Below are 19,796 nucleotides of genomic sequence, written 5' to 3'. Positions count from 1 at the left end.
GACTTTTCACTTTGATATAGACAAAGAGATGATAAGTTAAAATGCAATTAACTTATCTGAAGGTATGCTAGCTATTCCACTCTAATTGTCTTTCGTTCAGCTTTCCTCTCCTTTCTTTTTCCTCCTTTTATACTTGCTTTCTTGGATTTCAGTATTATAATTCATCAAATTTTAGTTATGAGTTCAACAGAGCATACAATGTCAGCTTCCATGTCATTAGATACGCTAGTGCTTGTTAAGATAAAGGGGATTTTAAAAAGAGTTATTTTTAAAATCTACCACTAGTGCTAGGAAATTTTCTTTAGTTTCTCATTCTGCATGCTGGTTTTATTATACCGGCTGCTTTTCACCTGACAAAATTCATGTATGAGTACATCAGCATGCTTTCCAGCTCTTTCTTCTGACTCTGTTGGTTTGCACTTAGTAATTCTTTTGAAATATTTTTTCCTCTATGGTAAAACTTTGGCAGTTCTTGGCCAGAGTCTTTTCACAGTCATGTATAGTTTAGGCACAAAGCCCCAAGTTCTTACATTTATATATTAGAAGGGATACTATGTTGTAGCCCTTGTCTCTGTTTATCTTGTTGTGGAACTATTTCCATATGTATTTTTAGCCATGCAAGGGGCCATCAAAAATGTCCTCTGTGTTGAAAATATGAGGTTCAACTCATATTATGGACTGTCAAGGTTATCTGGGAAAGAACTTTGGCCTTTAGAGAGTTGAGCCAGTGATGAGAGTGGAGATGGAGTACTTTGGACTAGACAGAACATTGTTCAGGCTTCCTACCAACCTTGGTGGCCTCCAGATATTTTGGATGTTGGGTGTTATGGTTCAAAATATCTGGAGGGTATTTGGTTGTGGGAGGCTGATTTAAAGCAGTGTTATATTGGGAGAGGGCATAGCACATGATGTGCAAACTTAAAGTTCTAGTTGCAATCTCTGACACCTCCACTTACAAGGATCTTGCACAGCAAAGGTGGGAAGAAGACTTTGGATAGCTAGGACTTGAAACGCTGTTATCACTTATAAGTAGACTCCACTGAGCTAGGTGGACTGAGAGTCAAACAGTGGGAGGCTACTTTGTATGTTCAAGGCTGAAAGTTTATGAAAAAGATGACTCTGGTGCCTCATTTGATATGTTTTATCCATCCTAATGGCTCTCATTAGCTATGAGATGCAAATTCCATGAGCTCTGTGTCATATCAGTATCAAGCTGTGCTCTGTATCTGATTACAGTGCTGGCTGCAAGCCACTTGGCTTCTGATGAGAGAGCTATTGAAGGATGACACTAATCCAACAAACAATTAATGAACATTTCTCGTAATCCACTTTGTGTGCCCTGGTTGTTTTATTAGGACATTTCTGAAGCAGATACTCATGAGAGTTCAGCAATACATTTTGTATCCTTAATTTTATTGCCCCATGGAATGCTGTTTGATTGTTTCCCTTTGGATTAGGTTTGGAATGGGTTTACTTTGGAATGGGTTTATGTGGGGCTACCTTTGAAGGTGACCCAGAAACTGCAATTAATCCAGAATGCGGCAGCTAGACTGGTGACTGGGAGTGGGCGCCGGGACCACATAACACCAGTCCTGAGGTATCTGCATTGGCTCCCAGTACATTTCTGAGCACAATTCAAAGTGTTGGTGCTGACCTTTAAAGCCCTAAACGGCCTCTGTCCTGTATACCTGAAGGAGCGTCTTCACCCCCATCTTTCAGCCCAGACACTGAGATCCAGCGCCGAGGGCCTTCTGGCGGTTCCCTCATTGCAAGAAGTGAGGTTACAGGGAACCAGACAGAGTGCCTTCTTGGTAGTGGCACCCTCCCTGTGGAACGCCCTCCCATCAGATGTCAAGGAAATAAGCAGCTATCCTATTTTTAAAAGACATCTGAAGGCAGCCCTGTTTAGGGAAGTTTCCAATGTTTAATATTGTATTGTTTGTAACACTTGATTGGGAGCCACCCAGATGGCTGGGGAAACTCAGCCAGATGGGCGGGGTAATAATAATAATAATAATTTATTATTGTTGCTGTTGTTGTTATTATTATTATTAAGACAGTGCTGTAACAATCCTCAGGGTCAATTGCTCGTTTTTAAGGTTACACTTTAAAAACCTTAATTCATAGAAATTAGAAATAACAGAATTGTAGAGTTGAAAGGGATCAGGGGGGGTCACCGAGTCCAACTCCCTGCAATGCATGAATCCCAGTGTGGGGCTTGAACCCACAACCTTGAGATTAAGACTCTCATGATCTTCATACCTTCAAAACTCCACAGCCCAATCCTGTAGTGATGTCTAACCACTGGAACCGCCTTCCTCAACCGGGTGCCTTCCATATGCTTTGGTCTATGGCCTTTGTAATCCCTGACCCTTGACCATTATGGCTGGAGTTGTTGAGAGTTGTCTGAAAAATTTGGAGAGCACTAGGTTTGAAAAGCTTGCACTATAACATTAAACATGTATCATGTTCCCTCTCTTTGATTGTGTTCTGGTTTGATAGAATAGTTCAGATTTGCAGCGAAGTGTGCCGATCCTCTGACCAATAAATGCTGCTGATACATGTTGATCTTGATGTTACTGAAACATTATTTTACCTTCCGCTCCTTGAAATTCTTACAGATGATTTATCTGAGTGGAACTCTCCCAATTTGCTACAGGTGACATCTAGTGGCATCTCTGTATATTGTGTGGTTTTGCTTGAGCCGAATCTTAATTTTGAGGAAATTTACTTTCCTGGAAAGGAATTATGATATGTTACATATTGACGTTTGTGTTCTATGCTGTAAATCACCCAGTGGTCTTTTGACAAAGTGTGGCATATGAGTTTTCTAAATAAATAAGTACATAGTAGGATGACCAGGCATAACATGATTTTCCTTTGAATTGGAAGAAGCTTTTTGAAAATCTGGATATTCACATGGAAGACCTTTCATCTTCTACAAGTTAATTTAAAATGTTTCATGCGCAAACAGGAATTGACACCTATTAAATTAGGAGGAAAGCCATATGAGTTGTTTAGGATACAATATTTAACATGTGTTTTGACCTCAGTTCAAAGAAAAGTATTTGTACTTATACTTCATTAAAATTGATGGGATTTCAGTCTGACCAACTTTCTCTGGTTTGAGGTCATCCAGTCTTTATACCAGAGTACTTCGCTGAACTCTTGAGGATAAACTCACTGAATAACATCTTTGAAACTTTCTAATTTTCAATTGTTCAGCCATCTTGAATAGATGTATCATGAATTAGTACCAATTTGCCTTTTGAATTTTCAATATACCACTTATCACCAGTGTTTCCTCTCTCTTTTCTTTTTGTGTTGGGTTAATGGTGAAGAGAGGGGGTTAGGATTTCTCAGGCTATCACAAGTGGCCACAAGGGTTCTTCAGCCATGAGAAGGTTGGAAGCCACTGCTTTACCCGATAGATGGAAGTGCTTCTGTTGGATGTTAAATATACATCGACAGCGAAACACTCTCACAGACAAACCATTACCTTGAGCAACTATTTAAAGGGAATGTTCCCTCTAGTCATAATGTTGCCTTCACTTGCTATATCTGGAACAGGAAGTCTTCAGAGGGGCTTTGATCTGGTTTTACGTCAGACTTTAAAGGCCACTTGGTATAGTCAGAATAACAATTACTAGAAGTAAATGCAAACGAATGGATCATTTGCCACCCCCACCCCTGCAAGAATTTCATATGAAATTTCCTTTGTTGTTTAGATCAGGCAACATTTGAACAAAATTTCAGCTGTTTTTCACAAGTTCTTAACAGAGTGGGCCAGCCCCACTATCGGACATACTACTGCCTCAGTCAGACAGCTGGTTGTTGATGTAATAAAAGGACAGATTATTTTTAGTTATTTAATATATTTTTATTTATTTCTTTATCCTCAGAGAGAGGTAGCTTTGAAATTTTCAGCCTTAGGCACAATGTGCCTTGGCTTGGGGGGGGGGGGCTATGGGGAATTGCTGTTCTGCCTCGGGGTCCAGCAATGTTAACAGCCAGGATTTCAACAAGTCAGCAACACAAATATATTTTGAATGCTCTTCAAGCGCAGAAAATTTGGGAGTTACACCTTCACATGACTGTAAAAGGAACAACACATATAGGATATAAATTGAATAAATAAATACATCAAATATCTTCACTTGGTGCTACAACAGTTTCTAGAAGATATTCTATATTGGGGGGGGGGGGGTTATTGAGAAAGCATACCTTGTAATAGGAGATGACTGGAAATTAAACTTGAGTATTTTGTATCCAGTGGCATTGATCCTCTCCATTGTAATGCTGTTCATTAACCATTGCTGTGACTGATGAGTGATAGAGAGCTTCGAGTGATCTTGGCATTTTGCAGACTGCATTAGGAATTATACTACATGGTTTGCTTAGCAGCTAAATGCTAGTAAACAGAGAGAATATTTCAACAAGCTTCACTCCTCTGTTCCTTTTCCTTTTCCCTTTTTAATGCACCTGCTTTATTTCCAGGCAATGTGGAGTGCATGTCCCAGATTAAAGCAACCTTGCACAATTTTTTAAAAGTGTTTTCTGTGCACTTTGAAGTGTTCATTTTATGAGGAGTTAGTGGAGCATGGCACAGAGCCTTATTGCTGCCTCTGGCTTTCCACTTTGTCTAATTGTTGCGCAGTATTACATAGTATGAAGTGATATATTGTGGTGCTTGAGATACTTGCTCCTGTAGGCACTGTAGAAGAGCCCATTTCCCACCCACCTTTGTTTTAGCAGGTAGCACTGATGGACTTTAACACTTAGTTTACCAAAGTTTGCTTGTAACCAGTGTGGTGTAACACATTGGTGTAACACATTGTGTGGTGTAACACATTGTAACCAGTGTGGTGTAGTGGTTAAGAGCGGTGGACTTGTAATCTGGTGAACCTGGTTTGATTCCCTGCTCCTCCATGTGCAGCTGCTGGGTGACCTTGGGCTAGTCACACTTCTCTGAAGTCTCTCAGCATCACTCACCTCACAGAGCGTTTGTTATGGGGGAGGAAGGGAAAAGGAGATTGTTTGCCGCTTTGAGACTCCTAAGGGTAGTGATAAAGCGGGATATAAAATCCAAACTCCTTCTTCCTTCCTTCCTTCTTCTTCTATCTCACCATGGCCAATTAATATATTGTGTGCTTCCTCCAATTTGCAACATTCTACCCCACTTTTCTTAAAGCCATGCCCATAAACATAACCTGCTGTGGAGCTATGGATGCAAGAACATAAGAATAGCCTGTTGGATCAGGCCCTATATCTAGTCTAGTATCCTGTTCTCACAGTGGCCAACCAGATGCCTGAGGGAAACCAGGAAGCAGAATATGAGCACAAAAGCACTCACCCCTCCTGTGGTTTCCAGCAATTGGTAGTGGGAAGCGTTGCTGACTCCAACTGTGGAGGCCTAGCATGGCTACATCATGGCTATTAGCCATTGAAATAGCCCTCTCCTCCATGAATTTAGCTAATCCTCATTCAAAGCCATCCAAGTTGGTGACCATCACTGTCTCCTGAGGGAATGAGTCCCATAGTTTGACTGTGCACTGCATGAAGAAGTACTGTCCTAAATCTTCCAACATTCAGCCTCATTGGACAGATGAAGGGACAGTATTATACCATTAGAAGTATGCTTGATTCTTAACTGCTGGGGTCATCAAGCACAGGGACCAGGTTTAGATCCCAACCCATTAGGTTCTCTAAGTGTATCCCTCTTCTTCTGGTGCTGGACAGCTACTCTTACAGATAGGGATCTAGGTCCCAAAGAATGGGTGAGAGTGCCTAGTTTGCCTCTGTATCCAGGGCACACAAAGATGGGCTACATCTCAGTGGTATTATTGTAGGATACAAACACTTTCCTGCCTATCACATGGTTGCTTTGCTTGTTGTTGTTGTTTAGTCGTTTCATCGTGGCCGACTCTTCATGACCCCATGGACCAGAGCACGTCAGGCACTTCTGTCTTCCACTGCCTCCCGCAGTTTGGTCAAACTCATGCTGGTAGCTTCGAGAACACTATCCAATCATCTCGTCCTCTGTCGTCCCCTTCTCCTTGTGCCCTCCAGGGAGTCTTCTCTTCTCATGTGGTGGCCAAAGTATTGGAGCCTCAGCTTCATGATCTGTCCTTCCAGTAGCACTCAGGGCTGATTTTCTTAAGAATGGATGGGTTTGATCTTCTTGCAGTCCATGGGACTCCAGCACCATAATTCAAAAGCATCAATTCTTCGGCGATCAGCCTTCTTTATGATCCAGCTCTCACTTCCATACATCACTACTGGGATGACCATAGCTTTTACTATACGGACCATTGTTGGCAAGGTGATGTCTCTACTTTTTAAGATGCTGTCTAGGTTTGTCATTGCTTTTCTCCCAAGGAGCAGGCGTCTTTTAATTTCGTGGCTGCTGTCACCATCTGCAGTGATCATGGAGCCCAAGAAAGTAAAATTTCTCACTGCCTCCACTTCTTCCCCTTCTATTTGCCAGGAGGTGATGGGCCCAGTGCCCATGATCTTCGTTTTTTTGCTAGTTCATACTAAATTTCACTTGAGAACATAAACAGCCGACATGGCCAGTTGCCACAGAAAGTTTGACCATAAGTGGCTGGAAAATTGTAGAAAGAGAAAGGCAGAGGGAAATTCTTGTAAATTCAAGGAATGGAACTAAGTGTTGCTGATTTCTGCTTACCAGATGGAATGATCTCCCCTCTCCTATCCCCATGTGCTGTTCTGGGGGTTCTCCTGACCTTCTAGAGCTGGTGTAGGGAGGTGAGATGGTTAGCCCCAGTTGTGTTAGCAGGACTCATTGCTCTGGCTTCCACTAGTGCAAGAGTTTAGTTGAATCTGCCCCATAGCTCACCCATGCATATACCCATGCATATAGAAGAGTGACTAGTGCGGTGCCACAGGGTTCTGTCTTGGGCCCGGTCTTATTCAACATCTTTATCAACGACTTGGATGATGGACTCAAGGGCATCCTGATCAAATTTGCAGATGACACCAAACTGGGAGGGGTGGCTAACACCCCAGAGGACAGGATCACACTTCAAAACGACCTTGACAGATTAGAGAACTGGGCAAAAACAAACAAGATGAATTTTAACAGGGAGAAATGTAAAGTATTGCACTTGGGCAAAAAAAAAATAAAAAATGAGAGGCACAAATACAAGATGGGTGACACCTGGCTTGAGAGCAGTACATGTGAAAAGGATCTAGGAGTCTTGGTTGACCACAAACTTGACATGAGCCAACAGTGTGACGCGGCAGCTAAAAAAGCCAATGCAATTCTGGGCTGCATCAATAGGAGTATAGCATCTAGATCAAGGGAAGTAATAGTGCCACTGTATTCTGCTCTGGTCAGACCTCACCTGGAGTACTGTGTCCAGTTCTGGGCACCACAATTCAAGAAGGACACTGACAAACTGGAACGTGTCCAGAGGAGGGCAACCAAAATGGTCAAAGGCCTGGAAACGATGCCGTATGAGGAACGGCTAAGGGAGCTGGGCATGTTTAGCCTGGAGAAGAGGAGGTTAAGGGGTGATATGATAGCCATGTTCAAATATATAAAAGGATGTCACATAGAGGAGGGAGAAAGGTTGTTTTCTGCTGCTCCAGAGAAGCGGACACGGAGCAATGGATCCATACTACAAGAAAGAAGATTCCACCTAAACATTAGGAAGAACTTCCTGACAGTAAGAGCTGTTCGACAGTGGAATTTGCTGCCAAGGAGTGTGGTGGAGTCTCCTACTTTGGAGGTCTTTAAGCAGAGGCTTGACAACTATATGTCAGGAGTGCTCTGATGGTGTTTCCTGCTTGGCAGGGGGTTGGACTCGATGGCCCTTGTGGTCTATTCCAACTCTATGATTCTATGATTCTATGATTCTATGATATACAACATTTCAGTTCTCTGCACCAGTCTTCCCCAACCTGGTGCCCTCCAGATGTTTGGGACTACAACTCCCATCAGATCTAGCCGGTGTGGGTCAGATGGGTTAGTTGGGTCAGATGGGAATTTTAGTTCAAAGCATCTGAAAGGCACTAGGCTAGGGAAAGCTGCTATATGTGATAACTTGTTGTTGAATGTGTGACCTGACTCCATTGTAAAGTGTTGCTCCTGGGTTGGTTTGAAGACTTATAATACTACATGATAACTTCTTCACAAAGTGTTATTGCAGTCATTATACTGTTACCATGTGAACCAGCCTTTATACTGTTACATTTATTTGCATTTTTTAACCTTGTACAGGAAACAATGAGCTAAAAAAAATACATTTTTCAATCAACCAAATCAAAATAAACTAAATTTGTTGAGAATAAATGATGCTTAAATCCAGTCAAATTCAGAAAAGAAGGCTGTTGTAGTGTGTGTGTGTTTTTCCCAGCTCTAATTGTCTTCTCTGACTTCCTCTGTAGAAGAGTAGTTTGCCAGCCCCTGTTCTGCCTGGAGGATACTCTCTGTTCCTCTCACATTGCAGTCCTTCTTTTTCATAGTCTCTGTAAAGATACAATTTCATTGTGGCATGGAACATTACTGGCTCGCCTGCAGAGTGTGAGGCTGAGTTTATGTCCAGTTTGCAGCATTCCATAGCTTTTTAGGAGATACTTGGGCTTTCCAATTCATCTTTGGGATACCAGGCTACACTGAGAAGAATGTAGATGCTGCTATGTTATTGAACCTTCTAAATGACTTTCAAGAATATAGACTGTGTCTATCTGTTAAGAAAATCTGCCAAGCAAGCTCTGAGAATTTGGATATTCCAGTCTATTCAAGTTACTTGAACACCGAGGGCATGTTCATGGAAGAAAACACCTATAGCATTGAAAGCATTTTGTTTTTTAAGCATTGGTTTTAAAGAAATTGATCGAAGGATAACATTGCCTCTGTTGCCAGTTCTTTTTATTTTCATTGTTTAAATGTTAATAGTATTCATATATTGTCTTAACATGGAGGTTGATGAATTCCTTCTAGTAAAGCAGTCTTCCCTTGCCGCTGTCTAGATGTTTTGAACCACAACTCCCATCAACCCCAGCATGGCTGTTCTGGGTTGGGCTGATGGGAGTTGTAGTCTAAAACTTATAGAGTGTGTCAGTTGGGGAAGGCTGCACTAAAGTCATTAATTGAGGGCTTTTATTGGTGGCGCTGTGATCTAAACCACAGAGCCTAGGACTTGCTGATCAGAAGGTCGGCAGTTCGAATCCCCACGACTGGGTGAGCTCCCGTTGCTCGGTCCCTGCTCCTGCCAACCTAGCAGTTCGAAAGCACGTCAAAGTGCAAGTAGATAAATAGGTACTGCTCCCACGGGAAGGTAAACGGCATTTCCGTGCGCTGCTCTGGTTCACCAGAAGCAGCTTAGTCATGCTGGCCACATGACATGGAAGCTCTACGCCGGCTCCCTTGGCCAATAAAGCAAGATGAGTGCCGCAACCCCAGAGTCGTCTGCGACTGGACCTAATGGTCAGGGGTCCCTTTACCTTTACTTTTATTATTGTAGAGTTAGGGCTGAGCAGTGGAGTGGCCAAATTTTCTACCAATGCTGAACTTTTTCAGAGTCATTGAAGTAAAAAGAGACTGTGAAAAACTCCAAAAGGACCTTTCCAAACTGACTGAATAGGTGGAAGAATGGCAAACACAATTCAGTCTAAGCCAGTGTAAAGTGATGCATGTAAGGGGGGAAATCTGAATTTCACATACATGCCATGGGGTCTGAACAGGCAGTGACTGACCAGGAATGAGACCTTGGGGTCATAACAGATAGCTCAGTGAAGATGTTGATCCAGTGTACAGCAGCTGTGAAAAAGGCAAATTCCATGCTGTGGAATTATTCAGGAAGGAACTGAAAATAAAACAGCAGCTTGTATGACGACAGCTGTGTGGATGCTTTTAGCCAAGAGATGGAAGGATAACAAAATCCCTAACAGAGAAGAGTGGCTGCTCAAATTGATGGATTATGCCAAATTGGCAAAAATGACTGGAAGGATCAGAAACCAGGAAGATTAAAAAAAAACTTTAATAAGAAATGCGGAAAATTTATAATTTACCTTGGAGAACACTATAAACAATTAAAAACATTAGCAGGACTGTAATAACATGGAAAAAATTGAGTATTTTTTTTTAAAAAAAATCAAGGACAATATAAGATGCAGTGGAAAGAGATTAACAATGGAACCCATGGAGGGGTGGAGGGAAGTTCAAGGATACGAGTAATCCTATATTTTTGTGGTGCTGATTTATGTCTGAATGTAAACACTAAATGTAAAATCAAATTAAAATATTATTTTAAAAAAGAAAGATAATAAAACAGCCAATACTCTACTGCCTATACACAAATCTATTGTACAACCATATTTGGAATACTGTGCACCGTTCTGATCACACCATCTCAAAAAGGAGATTATAGGGTTGAAGAAGGTTCAGAAAAGGGCAACCAGAATGACCAAGGCTTGTACTTGAAGAAAAGTACAAGCATTTGAGACTTTTGTAGTTGAGAGAAAAGGTGAGTCAGAGGTGACATGATAGAAGTTTATAAGACCATGCCTGGCATGGAGAAAGTAGAGACAAGTTTTTTTTTCTCCTTCTCTCATTCCATTTGAACTTACAGTATTTTTCTGTGTATAAGACTAGGTTTTTTCCTCTTTAAAATAATGTCCACAATTCGGGGGTGTCTTATACACGGAGGCCATCTCCCTCCATTTTCTTAAATCCGAGTCCCCAAAATAGGGGGCATCTTATACATGGGGGTGTCTTATAGACGGAAACATACAGTATGTACATTTGATGAAGCTGGACGTTGGAAGGTTCAGGATAGATGAAAGACAGTACTTTTTCTGCAAAGCACATAGTTAAACTATAAAACCTGCTTCCACGGGAGGCAGTGATGGCCACCAACTTGGATGATTTTAAAAGAGGATTAGACAAATTCATGGAAGATATGTCTATCAACAGCTACTAGCTACACGACCATGCTGCACCTCCACTGTTAAAGACAGTATACTTTTGAATACCAGTTGCTGACAATCACAGGTGGGCAGAATGCCCATAGGTATCTGATTGGCCACTGTGACAACAGGATGCTGGACTAGATATGGGCCTTTGGCTCAATCCAGAAAGCTCCTCTTAAGCTCTTATGCTATTGTAGTCCCTATCCACTATCCCCTGCATGACTGTTCAGAAATAATTGAGGATTGTAGAAAATAGTTCCAACAAAAGACAATGCACAATGACACATGAAACTCTGTGGGTATCAGTGAAGCCACACTTCTGGAAAATAAACGCCTCCCTTAATTTTCAATCAAGATTCATAAGCTGGTCTGCAGGCCGTTAGAAGGCTGTAATTGCTTCAATTGTTAACGGTGACCTTCAGCGAAGTAGACTTGGAAAGACGTTGCTTGTCAGTCTCTCTTTATCTGCTTCCTCATTGTGTTTGTTTCTTCTCCCCACTTCAAGGCCTTCACTTTCAGTGGAAGGGAGAATGGCAGCAGCAGAGGAGAGTTAAAGGGAGAGCTGTTTTCTGTTTTGAGACTGTTGTGATGCTCCCTTGATTGGCCATCCCTGATCCTGTTGTTACTTTTGTGGAAATGCAACTCATTTCTGCTTTCATGATTTATGAGAAAAGTACATCCTGTATTATATACAGCGGTACCTCAGGTTAAGAACTTAATTCGTTCTGGAGGTCCGTTCTTAACCTGAAACTGTTCTTAACCTGAGGTACCACTTTAGCTAATGGGGCCTCCCACTGCCGCCACACCTCTGTCGTGCGATTTCTGTTCTCATCCTGAAGCAAAGTTCTTAACCTGAGGTACTATTTCTGGGTTAGCAGGGTCTGTAACCTGAAGCGTCTGTAACCGAGTCCAGGGCGACTGGTCGTTAGGCAGCTTCTCTTTTATAAGAAAAGCATACCAGTTTCCCTTGTACAGCAACAAGAGGGAAAAGGCAGTCCTGTAGTTTCATAACTACTTTATTTACTGCATAAAATAACAACAACGAAAGACTGCATGTCTGAGCAGTCAAGCTCTGGGTTTTGCCACACAACCCTGCTCTATCCCGAGAGCGGAAGGACGTAGCTAAAGGTCCACCCAGTCAGATTGAGCTGGCACTGTGAACTGGCACTGACTTCCTTTCCCACGCTCCAGCAGAACATCACATGATGTTTTCGACTCAGCAACATCTTGCAGCTGGCAGCTTGTGGGAGCTAAAATCCTAACAGGTACCACTGTATAACATGGGAGCCATTGTGGAAAGTGGGAACCAATAATCTGCAACACCATAGGCACTGGGTTGCCCCCAAGATTGAAGGAGCCCAGCATCCACATGTAAAATCGAATGCATCTCCTGATGCTACACAGGCTGGTGAAGCCTTCTGCTAGGCCATGCTGGTCCCCGCAGCAACAGGAGATACAGTGGGGACTGGTGCATGTGGCACAAGGTTGCACCAACCTGCACAGCATCTCCTGACTCTGCCACAGCCATGGGAGGGCCCAATGGGGCCTACTGCAAGCCACACACAAAATTGGAGGGGATTTGCCCCTCCCCCCACCAAGATGGCACCCCTGAGCTTGTAGCCAATGTAGTGTTAGCTAACCATTCAGTCAGCACAACGATTTGCATTTCCTATCCTATCAGTGGATTCAAGGCGGTTTTCAGAGACTACAGAACTAAAGACAAACGTTTGACCTATGAAACCTGATAATGCAGTAAAGACACACATGAATATCGCCACATTCCCATCACATATGAAGGAAGGTGTCTCTAAGGCCAGCAAAGTGAGGAAACAGCCCTATTAATTTTGGAAAGCTGTGGCACTTCAGGAATGCCACTTCAGGAAAACTTCAGGAATAGCCTTCTGAATCCTAGCTGGGTGCTGCTTTCAATGGAGCTTTGGACCAAATTTGATCCCACTTCTGCTCATTGATTTGCAATCTCAGGTCCTCCTCACAAATCTGCCATAAGTCACACGACTCCCATAGGCCCACTAATTAATTGCTTATAGATGAGTGAGGCTGCAGCTTTGAGTTCTGCCTTGGGATGAACACAATATCACATTTTTGTGGATAATTTACAACTTTTGGTTCTAGATTCTCTGTTTAATGGTCTGCTATGATGTCCTGTTGCTGTTTTGCCTTGGTTTCCTCTTTAAAAAGTTAACAGCTTTAAAATGAAGTTCTTTGTCTGCCCTTCTGGCAATCTATCTTAAAGCCTTTCTATCTTATTTTACTTTGCCTTGAAATCTTCCAGCATCCGTCCTTCTGCCCACATGGGTAGCCTTTGGGGTTGCATTTGATTCTCCATTCTCTTCTGGACTTCTTTTTTTATGGCTACAGCAAAGTCTTGTGTATTTCAACTTTTAAGCATCTCCAAAATCTGTCATTTTTGATTCTGCTATGAAGACTTTATTTAATGCTGTGTTCATTTCTCACCTTGATGACCGCAGCTTCCAGTTTTTCATGTTTGTCCGCTTATATCTATTCTACATGTTGCTTCTTCTATTTGTTATTGTTTTCCTCTCTCTGACCGTGTGCCACCTTTGTTAGTCATCATCAATTTATTTATAAACCACATTTTCCACATGTACATCTGTGCTCAAAGCAGTTCACATAAAAACTCTAAATTCTCTAGTACAAACATGATTACGTAATAAAAAGTATATCACTACAATGTCACAGACACACATATAAGCATAAAAATTAAAGAAACTATAAACTTCACAAATGTGCCAAGTAAAACATAAAGTGACTTTGCATCCAAAAGTAGCATTAGGACATAGAAACACCCTCCATTTTTATGCCTCAACTTAAAGTCTCCTCAGAGTTCTTCTGTGAAAGATCTTAGGGCTGGAAGGTGAGGCAAAATCAACAGAAACAGCCATTCCCAGATGACAAACCCAAAATTATATCTCCCCCCCCATCCTCCCTTCCCTCTTTCTTTGACTTAGAGGCAACAATCCAATGTACAGTATACTTATTTGCACCTCCCTCTTAACCACAGAGCCTAGGACTTGCCGATCAAGAAGGTCGGCGGTTCGAATCCCTGCGACGGGGTGAGCTCCCATTGCTCAGTCCCTGCTCCTGCCAACCTAGCAGTTTGAAAGCACGTCAAAGTGCAAGTAGATAAATAGGTACCGCTTCAGCGGGAAGGTAAACGGCATTTCCATGTGCTGCTCTGGTTCACCAGAAGCGGCTTAGTCGTGCTGGCCACAAGACCCAGAAGCTGTATGCCGGCTCCCTCAGCCAATAAAGCAAGATGAGTGCCGCAACCCCAGTCGGCCACAGCTGGACCTAATGGTCAGGGGTCACTTTACCTTTACCTTTACCTTTACCATAATAATAATAATAATAATAATAATAATAATAATAATAATAATGTGGGAATGCAAACCCTGGTTTCCTTGGGCAGGTTCTTGATTTTAGAAGTGATGTGTTTAAATCTGCCTTATACTTAATTAAGCCATTGAGAAAGGAAACTGGGAGTTGTCTATTTGCAGCAGCTTATCAACAAAGGTTGCAGACAACTTTTCCCAACCTCATCCATTAGATTGGAGATTACTTAACAAACAAAGGTGCCAAGGATGGGTGGAAGTTCTGCATGCCAAGCATGTACTCTGCAACTGAGCTATGGCCCCTTACAGAGTGCAGATGTCAATGGATAAGAAATTAGCTCACTGCTAAATGTTCTAACATTTATAATTTTTTTTAAGGGTAATTTTGATTTTTGTTTTATTTGTCCTTCCTAGATATTTCATTGACCACAATGCAGAAGAAGATAGGTATTTCACCATTGATGCAAACACTGGGACCATTAAAACAGCTAAGGTCTTCGACAGAGAAGAAACCCCTTGGTACAACATAACAGTCACGGCTTCTGAAATTGGTAGGTAACAATTTTGTGTGTGTTCCCAACCCCCACCTCTCTTCTCCTCCAACCTCATACTGTCTATAACATTAGTGTCTCACATCAAATGTAACTCATCTGTAGAAAGGACTCTGAGAACTGAAATGTGTGTATGTGTTTTTGTTACCCAAGAAAACCTTCATAAAAACAATTTAAAAATAAAACCCCCATATAGTGCTCCTAAGGGACGTGGGTGGCGCTGTGGGTTAAACCACAGAGCCTAGGATTTGCTGATCAGAAGGTTGGCGGTTCAAATCCCCGCGACGGGGTGAGCTCCCATTGCTCGGTCCCTGCTCCTGCCAACCTAGCAGTTCGAAAACATGTCAAAGTGCAAGTAGATAAATAGGTACCGCTCCGGCGGGAAGGTAAACAGTGTTTCCGTGCGCTGCTCTGGTTTCGCCAGAAGCGGCTTAGTCATGCTGGCCACATGACCCAGAAGCTGTCTGCGGACAAACGCCAGCTCCTTCGGCCTATAGAGTGAGATGAGCGCGCAACCCCAGAGTCGGTCATGACTGGACCTAATGGTCGGGGTCCCTTTACCTTTATAGTACTCCTATGCAACAAGGAAGGATTGCTTAGTGATGGTGGTGATGGTGTGGAAATGGGTGTGATTCAAACAACCCTTAGAGTTCGATCAACATTACGCGTACTTCTTACCATGTTTCTAGCCTCCATTACTGCTACCGTGGAATTTGAGGCAGCATATATTGTAGTCTCCCATCAGACTCCCATCACTGATCAGACCCAGATCTGCTTAGCTTCAGCAATATAGCTGTATCATATGCCCTCAGACCATGCTCCGGGGCATTTCCCCCCCTCACGGAAAGTTTGGAGCACCTGTAGTCTGTTGTGGTCAACTTATGACAATGGTTAGAACAATTTTTTTCTGGTCAACGAGTAATTGCTAACAGAAGCAGCAGCCCCACATCTCTTTCTCACACTAAGCAAAGCAGAACCGATCGCACCTTAGGAGTTTCCTTACCTCCATAAGCAGCAGGCAATGAAGTAGAGTGGGTATAGCAACATACTTAAGGTGCTGATAGCGCATGTGACTCATAGCTGTCAACGTTTCCCTTTTTTTAAGGGAAATTCACTTATTCCAAATAGGATTCCTCGCAAGAAAAGGGAAAAGTTGACAGCTATGATGTGACTGGAATATGTTTGTTTGTTTGTTTGTTTGTTTGTTTGTTTGTTTGTTTGTTTGTTTTACTGCATGTTATAAGGGAAAGATGTGGACTTCCTACATTCAGAAATCACATTGGAGCAAGCAACCATTGCTACTTTATGTTGTTTTCTCACAAAAAACAAGTTGTGGAGGAGAATAGCTTGACTGAGGCAGACATGGCTCCCCGAATACAGCTTAGAAATTGGATCTGGGCAGATGCATGATCAGCAAGCTGCTTAGACTTTATCAATCAGGAAGTTAGCACCTCAACATTAACTTCTTCCATATTTCCATATCAATTTGTATTTTTTAAACAAAGTACTCATGAAAATGCAATTTCTTGTGTGTTATATTAATGAATATATGCCTTTATTTGGCCACTGCCTCAACATATGCATTTTTGCACACATTCATTGGCTGGAGAACTGCATGTTGAAATTCTGAGAAGTTTGAATTTCATAGAAAGGCTGTGTTTCAGGCCACATATTGGTTTTAAAACTGCAAATCAGGTAGAATGTCCTTTAGATGTGAATTCAATTGAATTTCTGGCCCTATCCCTGGTCCAACTTCCTTATCTCTAAAATGTTGCTGGACTTCAACTCCCATGAGCCCCAGCCAGCATGACCAGTCATCAGGTATGATAGGTGTATCCCAAAACTTATGGAGGGCACCCAGTTGGAGAAGTTTGCTCTAACCACTTCACATTTCAATAACTGTTTTGAAGCTTTCAGCACACCTCATGTCCATTGTTGATCTGGATGAGTAAACAAATCAATACCTAAATGGTGTTCTTCCCTCCTGTGTTTATGAAGTCTGAGCCAGAGACTTACACTTTTAGCTCTCACATAGCTCTGTATTGGAACTGCCATTACGATGAAGTATATGACATTTGAAAGTATCCTCACTGAACTAAAGATTAAGCCCCGTGTACTATTTTTGGAGGCCTTTACTAATAACCTATGAAATTAAATGTCAAAAAGCTCCTTAAAATTTTTATAAGGCCACTTAGTAATCAGAGTAAGTAATATACGGATGTAGAAAATAAATGGCCTGAGATCGGCTTTGTTCCCAGACAGTAACTGAGAGTGAAATCCTATACCCATTTATGTTGAAGTCTCATTGGCCTCCATCGGACTTTCTTCTGAGTAGATGCTCTACATTTCTCTGCTCAATATTTTCTACATAAACTCTCTGTTTCTTTCATTTTTCTATGAAAAGGACTTTGGTGGTTACCAGATTTTTTTTTCAACGAATCCAGGGACACTTAAAAAATAATAATCATGCTTTATTATTTTAGGAAAGGGTTGCCCAGAGTTCTTGACATTTTTTAGGGGGGGCGACTCCAAAGTTGTCGGGTGCACACAAGGCGGGCAGAGAAGCCCATCTACAAACACACAAATGCCCCTCGAAAAAGAGGGGGGAGAGATCAAGTAAAGGTGCTCGCTGGTCTTGGGAAAACACACATCAACACACACACACACACACAAGGTTTCCCATAACCAGGAGACTGCTGGAGAGCGAGTGCAGTCTCTGTAGAAATTTAACTGGCGGTGGTGGTGTCTTGTTACCAGAGGTGGACAAACAGCGGACTCACACACAGCCCTCCTCACAAAGGGGCTGCTGGTGCTGGAGGATGGGCGGAGGGAGGAAGGGAGGCCCTGTCTCCCGAGAACATTTCAACCCCCACCCCCCATGCCCCACTCCTGGTGGGAAGGCAACGCAGCACCACCGAGGACAAGGGGCACCACAGTGCCGTCCTCACCTCCCCCCTGTTAAACTCACCATCTCCACAGTGGCTGTTGGAGGGAGAGAAAGCAAAGGAGCCCGCCCGCCTGCCTTCCTCCCCCCCCCCATTTTCCCCTCAGCCTTCGCTTTCATGCCTCTTTGTTCCCGTGAGGAGAAGCCGCCACCGCAGCGGTGTAGCGTGGGTTGCCAGCACCCGGGGCAAGGCAAGTAATTTGCGACCCCTAACCTGCCGCCGCTGCCAGCTTCTTCTTGCTGCTGCCTGGTCTGGTCTGGTGTGGTTCTCTCCCGCGCTCAGCGCTGCACTGGGCAGCCGCTGCACTGTCCCTCCCCCAGATAGTCCCTCGCTCTCTCTCCGCACCGCACGCCTGGCACCCACCCCCTCCACAGTGGGCGGCGACCCAGCGGCTCGGATCGGATTCACAAAGCCAGCACTGCAGTGAGAGAGAGTGAGTGAGCCAGGTAGGGGCAGAGAGCTGCGAGTGCAAGCGCGCCCCCCCCAGATGTTGCGCCCGGTGTGGCCGGCCCCCCCTGCACCCCCACGCTACGCCACTGCGCCACCGCACTCCACCCCTCTCTCTCTCTCTCTCTCTCTCTCTCTCTCTCTCAACACGGCACAGTCCTTTTCTATGCTTCTCCTCCTCTTTTTCACTGCCTCAGCGCCTCGCTCGCCCCCAACTCGGGCGTGCAGAGTCCGCAGCAGAAGAGCGCAAGTTTGGGGCAAGCGTTGATCAAGGAAGCAAGCCAGAAGGAAGCTCTCTGGCTCACGCCTCGGTTTAAATGCCCCCCCCAGCCAGCGGATTGGCTGGCTGGAACTTTAACGTGACCGGGACCTTCGGTGCTGCTCACTGCCATGGCGCTTGCCATGTTGCATCGCTGGAAGTCCCCAGGCATAAATCCAGTGACATTAATTGAAATCCAGGGACAAATTTTGTCCGGGGACAGATTGGTGAATCTGGGGACTGTTCCCGGGAACCAGGGATGTCTGGTAACCCTTAGGAAGGTGCAATGCAGTTAACCTGTAAAGAGTGAAAGGTGGAACACAATTAGTTTGGTATCTTTTCAGACCTTGCTACGTGTACTTGAAAGTTAAAACATATTCTTTTACCCCTGGGCTGGAAATACTAGGAAACAAAGTAGGATCCAGATCAGGGCAGCAGACTCAGTGGAATGCTGGACTCAGATGTGCGAAAATCAGGGGGGAGAGCAATGTGACCCCCGCAGAGGGGAAAAGGGAGCACAATCAAAAACCAAAAACAGCAAAATGATGCTAACAAATATCAAATAACCCACCTTGACAGAAGAACTTTAGTCTGGCACCCCTGAGGAAAGCTATCATCAGCCAAAATTAGTTGGGTGTGATGTTGTTTTATTAAGACTGTTAATCTCTGATAAACATATTTTCTCAGAACCATTTGGAACACATTTCTTGTTCTTTTGCTTACTTTGGAAAAATCCTCACCAGTTTAAAAAAAGGGGGGAAGAGTGATAAATAAAGAGAACTGAGCATTTCTGCATCTACTAGTATGATGGCTCCAGGAGAGAACCATTTTCATTTTTAAAAAAAATAATATTTATTCATAGTTTCAGAGTAATAGAAAAAAAGAAAAAAAGAAAAACAACAACACTACAATACATAAAAAAGAAGCGCAGAACATAAAAACCAATACAGCAATACAACAAAAAAAAAGAAAAAAAGAAAAGAAAATACACAAATCCCAAATTTCATATCTTTAACTTCCATTTGCTTGTTTCATTGACCTCCTCACACCTCCCTTTTTGTATTCTAGTTTAATTAGTTATTTCAGCAAATTCTTTCCATCTTTCTCAATTTTTGTTAAATAATTTATCTTAACAACTTAACCTAATAATTAACTCAACAAATCCTTTCCATCTTTCCCCGTATTCTGTTATTCAAATTACCTTAATTTATTTAACCTTATCTTACCATAAAGTACCTTAAAGCTTGAATCTTAATACTCAAATATACATAACCCCTAATAT

General features: G+C 42.9%; 1 protein-coding gene across 7 annotated transcripts in view; it reads left to right on the top strand.

Moving 5' to 3' along the window:
• The window catches only part of CDH18 (cadherin 18), a 686,153-nt gene that overhangs the window by 631,568 nt on the left and 34,789 nt on the right, over positions 1 to 19,796 (top strand). For all 7 annotated transcript variants that reach the window (XM_081206324.1, XM_081206320.1, XM_081206319.1 and 4 more), the window contains one exon: positions 14,727 to 14,863. In XM_081206324.1, the coding sequence (XP_081062450.1) occupies positions 14,727 to 14,863 (137 nt within the window). The remainder of the gene's footprint in view (positions 1 to 14,726; positions 14,864 to 19,796) is intronic.

Source organism: Podarcis bocagei (assembly GCF_964188305.1).
Source record: "Podarcis bocagei genome assembly, chromosome: 8".
NCBI classification, from domain to species: Eukaryota; Metazoa; Chordata; class Lepidosauria; order Squamata; family Lacertidae; genus Podarcis; species Podarcis bocagei.
Note: the sequence above shows the minus strand (reverse complement) of the source record. Positions and strands in the feature narration are given on the sequence as shown.